This window comes from Blennius ocellaris (assembly GCF_963422515.1).
Source record: "Blennius ocellaris genome assembly, chromosome: 3".
Lineage (NCBI taxonomy): Eukaryota > Metazoa > Chordata > Actinopteri > Blenniiformes > Blenniidae > Blennius > Blennius ocellaris.
In genome coordinates, this window is record NC_137652.1 from 5,290,573 (window position 1) to 5,297,587 (window position 7,015).

The 7,015-nt window shown below is 45.4% G+C and overlaps 1 protein-coding gene across 1 annotated transcript; it reads right to left on the minus strand.

The window, feature by feature from the left end:
- Positions 1 to 2,563: 2,563 nt before the first annotated feature.
- On the minus strand, positions 2,564 to 6,065 carry actb1 (actin, beta 1). Its single transcript, XM_080520259.1, has 7 exons — positions 5,979 to 6,065; positions 5,047 to 5,176; positions 4,684 to 4,923; positions 3,941 to 4,187; positions 3,663 to 3,854; positions 3,395 to 3,576; positions 2,564 to 3,265 (listed from the first exon to the last, which is right to left on the minus strand). The coding sequence occupies exons 2-7, from the start codon at positions 5,167 to 5,169 to the stop codon at positions 3,122 to 3,124; spliced, it is 1,128 nt and encodes a 375-aa protein (XP_080376385.1). The 5' UTR covers positions 5,170 to 5,176; positions 5,979 to 6,065; the 3' UTR covers positions 2,564 to 3,121.
- Between the last annotated feature and the right edge of the window lie 950 nt (positions 6,066 to 7,015).

The window sequence follows — 7,015 nt, forward strand, 5'->3', positions numbered from 1 at the left end:
ACTTGGTGTTGATTAGATTCAAATGTATTTATATAGCAGCAAATACAACACAATCATTTCAAGGCACTTTTACAGAGAAAAACCCAACAGTTTTTCACGTGAGCAAGCTGCTGTAGCGGTTGGAGTTAGGAAATAGAAGGAGAGAAAAGAATAGGACAGATACACAGACCAACAAGCAACAAATTGTCCTAAATGTACTCACTGATTAATTCATCATAGGTTAATACGCATCAATTTTATGAGTCCAGTCTACTTGAGAACAAATTATGTTCTCTGTGATCTAAAATGAGTTTGACTCCCCTGCTGTTCCTAATTGTACCACTGGTAAGTGTTGTCACGTTCAAGGTGATGAATGCATCTCTTCGAGTGAAGTGGTTAATACACAGTGTATCTACGCAGACTATACTGTTTGGAACATTTTCACAGCACGAAGCAAGATAATACATATTAAACACTGCAGGAAACAGGCCTCTAGGCCACCTTGTACATTAATCACAACAGTGTTATTGGTTTCCCATCAGGATTTGCTCAAGGTTTGCTTGTGGTCTATTGTTTGCACAAAAGATGAATATCATGTTTGCCCTTATTCATACATTATGACTATACCTGCAAAGTGATTAAAATGTCAGTGATAAAAAGTCAGAGATTCATCGAAACCAAGTTCCAGCTGTGGCTGTGTCAACATTTACACCTAATCTGAACCCTCTGATAACAATCGGATGGATATGAAAGTGAACATTATTTAATGTATGGCACTTCTTATTTCTCCCCATCTTGCTTCTTTAATTTTTATTGTTCACCTTCATTTAGTGTCACAGTTTCAGAGAATATCATGTGTTTGCTGGACCCAACATGTTTGGGGAAAAAAGCTAATTATTCAAATGGGAACTGTCCAGGTTTATCATTTTCCCTTGGCCAATTGTGATTATATTCCTGTTTGATTGGCCAAGAAGTTGTTTACACAACTTGATTCACTGTGACCGTGAACAACATTGATGATTGATTAAATCAATTTATGTGGCACCTTCCAGCACGTAGGAACCAAGTGTAAGTATCAGGAGACAGTTTAAATAATGGAAACAACTCAAAAGATTGGATTTTAGGAGATCAGCATTAAAACTTAATTAAACCTTCACCACTGAATCAATTAAATTCTGATGGGGTTACACAGTATGTAGAGGAACGTAAAAGATATTCTCAATTGGAAAAATCCTCTGTATATTTTACCATCATTATCACCATTATTGGATGTCTGCTCATTTACAAATTAATATTTACACTGACCACACACTGTTTGACATGTATGCCTGGAACAAAGAGGGATTTAGAAAGTGTCAGTGTCTCTCATCCACATGTGGAAAGTGGAAAGCAAATATCTGCAGCAGCCGGAGCTTTATAGACTTGGAACATTTCTCATGTCCTGTCCAGGGTAGTGAAATTGTTTGGTTTGGAAGGACACTCATGTGAACTCTGAACATTAATCTGAAATTAAAGGTTCCATACAGTATGGATGTGTTCATGACTGGATCTACACATTTTAATTGAAACACAAATGATCAGAGCCTGATTTTACACAGGATTTGATTCATTTTGAAGCCGCTAATTTAATGCAAATTCCATTCGTCAGCTCATTATCTAAGAATGCATCCTTATAGCAAACTACGTGGACAGCTGTATTGATGAAATTGCAGTAGTGCCAGTGCACATCCATTTTATATTAAAAATTCATACAGCAACTAAATACAGGGATAATTTAACAGATGTGTGGGAAGTTCCCTTTATGTAATCAGACTTGCACACATCTGTGGGCTGTAGGGGATTTAAGATTGCATAGTTTACCTGCCTACTCTGATGTCTTCAAGCACCAAATGTCTTCCCTCAGTGCCGTTTTTAGATTCTGCTGGTCATGGAAGACGTTTGAAAAACCGCATTTTATTGCCCTCGGGGTTGACAGACAGGCTTATACCACCTTCACATTGGCTATACATTACAGGACCCAGATGAGCCAGTTACTGTAGACTTATGGCAAGTTATGGAGGTTCAATGTCAGACCAGGTCATCACAAGGCTAGTAGTACCACCATACGTCAAATGCACAAGTACAAGACACTGAATTCCAAATTGTTCACAAAAGGGAACAGCTTCAATTAAATCCATTTGTACAGACAAGTCTATGGAAGAGAAGCAAAATGTCAGAGGTGAAAAACTGGTGTGGGACAGTCTAATGATTACATAATGCAGCCAGTGGCATGTTAAACCCCCCCCCCCCCAAAAAAAAAACGCTAAGGATAACACACCGTTAAAAAACTACTCCCATTAAATACCACTCCACAGGTTGACTTGATAGTAAAGTTGAATTATACCCATTAAATTCTTGTAATATCAGACCAATTGCTGGCACCATTTCAAATCCTCCTGCTGCAGAGTGGTTGAGGTAGAGCGAAATGAACCTGCTTTGTTACAGGTAGACTTTGACAGCTTTAAGAAATTACTGCCAAGTGACGGACATTCAAGAGCATACTAGCTGAATAATGTTGAAGATGAAACAACCAGATAAGTCAGGCTGGAATCTCAGACATGTGCACTTTATTAGGTTGTTGTGTACATCGGATGCACAATCCTTCATCACACCTCAATACAAGGTAGAAGCGTCGTCTCAGGACGACCAAAACAAACTTGACCAAGTATCGCTTAAGGCTGAAAGTACAAAAAAAAACAAAACAATAAGTTTCAGATTATATAATTTACATATTAAGCAATACTACAGTTCTGTTGGGCAGTGGGCCCGCCAGAGAATAAACCTTCATAGAGGCAAATAAGGTGGTGAACACAGACATCTGGAATGACCTACACAAACACGACAATGGACATCATGTTCCTCACATTCGCACCGCCTGGGAACGCCCTGTACTTCCTGCAGAGTTTCTCCCCATCAGGGGGCATGGTGCCATAGCCAGAGTGATGAGGAAGAAAAAAAACCAAAAAAACCAAAAAGAGGAAGAGGTGTTGTGGGCTCTGCACACAGTGTGTTGGTGTAGGCAATGATGCAGAGCCAGTCGTTTGGGTTTGTAGCAGTGTGTGTTTTGGGAGTGGGAGGGGGGGGGGGGGGGCGACAAGTCTGTTTAGAAGCACTTCCTGTGGACAATGCTGGGGCCGGACTCGTCGTACTCCTGCTTGCTGATCCACATCTGCTGGAAGGTGGACAGGGAGGCCAGGATGGAGCCGCCAATCCATACGGAGTACTTCCTCTCCGGGGGTGCAATGATCTGTCGGGAGAAAGGCGGAGCGGCGGTTAGGGCGGTCAACCCACACGTGCAATACACCAATTTGTCCACCAAGTGGCAGGTGAGGCAGTGAATTTTCCCTCCACGATTGAGGAATGTGAAGAATTTTACCTTGATTTTCATGGTGGTGGGCGCCAGAGAAGTGATCTCCTTCTGCATGCGGTCGGCGATGCCAGGGTACATTGTGGTTCCTCCAGACAGCACAGTGTTGGCGTACAGGTCCTTACGGATGTCAACGTCACACTTCATGATGCTGTTGAAGGTCGTTTCGTGGATGCCACAAGACTCCATGCCTGTGGGTGAGGGGTAAAAGTTGTTTTCCTCTTGGTACACGTAGAACCGAGAGCAATAACACTTTTCGAAACAAACCGTTTCTTACCAAGGAAAGACGGCTGGAAAAGTGCCTCGGGGCAACGGAACCTCTCGTTCCCAATGGTGATGACCTGCCCGTCGGGCAGCTCGTAGCTCTTCTCCAGGGAGGAGGACGAGGCAGCGGTTCCCATTTCCTGCTCAAAGTCCAGTGCAACGTAGCACAGCTTCTCTTTAATGTCGCGCACAATCTCCCGCTCGGCTGTGAAAAAAAGAAAGTGCAATTAGTCTCTCCAGCCTGCTTCTCACTTTGGCACAGTGGGGTTGGTAAGAGAGGAGGACGCTCACCGGTCGTGGTGAAGCTGTAGCCCCTCTCCGTCAGGATTTTCATGAGATAGTCCGTGAGGTCCCTGCCCGCCAGGTCCAGCCTGAGGATGGCGTGGGGCAGGGCGTAGCCTTCGTAGATGGGTACGGTGTGGGTGACGCCGTCGCCGGAGTCCATGACGATGCCGGTGGTGCGACCGGAGGCGTACAGGGACAGCACAGCCTGGATGGCCACGTACATGGCGGGGGTGTTGAAGGTCTCGAACATTATCTGGAGGAGAACGGAGAAAGGACAGGTGAGTCACTGAAAACTTAAACCTGGCAAAGGTTAGTACAGTCGCAAAGAAACTGCACACTGGTTTGTCGAGCGCAACCCCATATTAAAGATTAGCTGTTTTTTTTTTTTTTTAAAGGAAATGGACATTTTGAGCAGACAAAGTGAAGTGCAGCGGCCTGCTCTTCTGCATCATGCAGACACACTGGTGGAGTTAGAAGCTGGTCGTCCACCTGTCCCGTAAAGAGGACGGCGGCTCATGCTGCAACCAATCATTCCCGTTTGCAACAAAGTGCAGTAAGATTTAAACCTGAAGCATCCGCAGAGAAGAAATCAGCGCGGGGCAGAGGAAACCTGCAGGTTGGAAGGAGCAGGAGGAAATCGACAGATTGAGGAAGAGAAGAAACGCTGGAGGGGACAGTTTGCTGGGCCCTGCAGGGGTGGAGGTGGTTCCGACTTGGGCACTTTGACCGGAATGCCGGGCCTCGTTTACCTGAGTCATCTTTTCCCTGTTGGCCTTGGGGTTCAGGGGAGCCTCGGTGAGCAGGACTGGGTGCTCCTCGGGGGCAACTCTCAGCTCGTTGTAGAAGGTGTGATGCCAGATCTTCTCCATGTCGTCCCAGTTGGTGACGATGCCGTGCTCAATAGGGTACTTGAGGGTCAGGATTCCCCTTTTGCTCTGTGCCTCGTCACCAACGTAGCTGTCCTTCTGGCCCATGCCAACCATCACACCCTGAAGCAGGCAAAAAAAAAAAAATTGTGATTACACATGTAAATAAAAAGATCAGGGTTTGCTTGTTTTTTTGGAAGGGGGTGGGTGTGCGTGGGGTTATACAGCATCATCGAGAGGCTTTACCTGATGCCTGGGGCGTCCAACAATGGAGGGGAACACAGCACGTGGAGCATCATCTCCTGCAAAGCCAGCTTTGCACATACCAGATCCATTGTCGACAACCAGGGCTGCAATTTCGTCTTCCATTATGTTTCTGTGTGGAGAAAAGACGACCAAAAAAATAATTAAAGCAGCTGCTGGGTGAGGTATGCAACATCTGGCAAACATTAACCAAAGTTGAATCCTTGTTATAATGCAGACTGGACGCTGGATGTCGCAGTCCAGAGCCGCGGCTGGAAAACAAAAGGCGGCTTCTCTCCGGGTCTGCCCATATAAGGCAAAAGGGAGCGCATCTCGTTTAGAGAGAGAGAGAGAGAGAGACGGTGGCGGACCGGCCCGGATGCCGCCCCGGGTGTCTTTTAAACCCCCCAGATAACACCGACAGCCGACCACTCCCTGAACCGCTATAACCGGCTGATCCATTTAGCCCATCCATCAGGTGCATTGCATGATTGCAGGAGGAGAAAAATGAGCAGGCATCCGATTGCTCCCAACAGTCCCCCCTCATCAATTAATCACCTTCCAAGTACAGTTTTGTCTCTTGCGTTTAATCCAGTTAATCCTCCGCCGGCAAGGAACCAGACACCGGAGCCGCAGCCCGTGCCAGACAGGATGCTTACATGTAAACGATAAGGTCAAGCCTTTTTAACGCAGATCTGATTTAAACACTAATGAAGCGACGACAGCATTTTCCACACATTACATATATATATAAATAAAAATAAACGTCACGTAGACCTGCACAGCACTGCAATGCACAAACGTGACAAACCAACTTCAGGTAAACCTCGCAACAAACCCACAACTATTAACCGCTTATTGCGTTTTACACCGGTTCCCTGTGCGCATTTGCGTGTGCAAAATAGTGCGGCGGACAAACTTCGAGCAGCTCTTACCTGTGCGAGGGAGGGTTCTCGGCGGAGGACTGTGTTCTGAGCGGTACACTCCTGCAGGGACTGTCGGAGGCTGACTGCAGTGGTGGCCAATAAACTGCACGCTTTTATCGGCGCTCGCGCTGCAGCCCCTCTCCATATAAGGAGAACTTTCCGCACGGCGCGCGCCGATTGGTCCCGCCGCGTCCACCGGGTGTGGCGCGGCTCTGCGCTCTGACATGACAGCGGGGGACAGGCACCGGGAAAACTAACCTATATCCTCCAAAAGTTATCCAGCCGAGGCCCTTCACGGCTCAATTACACCTTTTATTTAAAAACCCCCACTGTTATTTCAGTTGTTGTTTTTTTGTTTTTGTTTTAAATGAGTTCATCGATATAAGCAGGATTCATGTGCATGCAAAGGACTGACATATCCCTTCTGCACAATAACGGCTCTTGGAAGAAGCAGACATGTGCACGTATCTGTATTTGCTGTAACGTTTCTTGCACCAGACGCGCATTTTGCAATCCAGCGTCTTGTGTAACAGTTCTAATCATCGATATTGACCGAAGGCCGAGTTCTCTGATCGGATTGATCATTCGTTTTCATGCTGCTGTTGTTTATCTTTGTGCTTTACAAAGCTAAGACAAAACAGCCCATAAATGAATAAACGATGGCTGTTGAAGGTGGAGGTGGATCCGTAGACAATGAAAAATTCCTCCCCTACTTGTTGGCTGTTTTTCATTTGAAAAATTTGGACAGTTTTTAAAAAATATATTTAATCTTCAACATTTGAAACTATAGATGATTTTACTGTTACTTTTACATTTTTTTTCAGTTCATTCAAAATTGTGTTTTTGTAGATTGCAATTCATTTTTTTATTCTCTGTCTTTTTTTTTTTTTTATGATTTTTCATGACATAAAGGAACAATATGCAGTGAAATGGCATGCTCCTGAACCCCCAAGTGTTTCCCTCCGGGGTGTTCTGGGACCATCCAGGAGAGGCCCACCCCCACCCCCACACTTTGAAAACCTTTGTTCCAAAATGAACGACTGCAG

Bases quoted from the DNA above. Each gene is read 5' to 3' on its own strand.
- actb1 (XM_080520259.1), bottom strand. From the start codon at position 5,169: ATGGAAGACGAAATTGCAGCCCTGGTTGTCGACAATGGATCTGGTATG. The intron at 3,855-3,940 runs GTGAGCGTCCTC...TTTTTTTCACAG, and splicing joins CTACAGCTTCACCACGACCG to CCGAGCGGGAGATTGTGCGC. The intron at 3,266-3,394 runs GTAAAATTCTTC...TTCTCCCGACAG, and splicing joins CCACCACCATGAAAATCAAG to ATCATTGCACCCCCGGAGAG.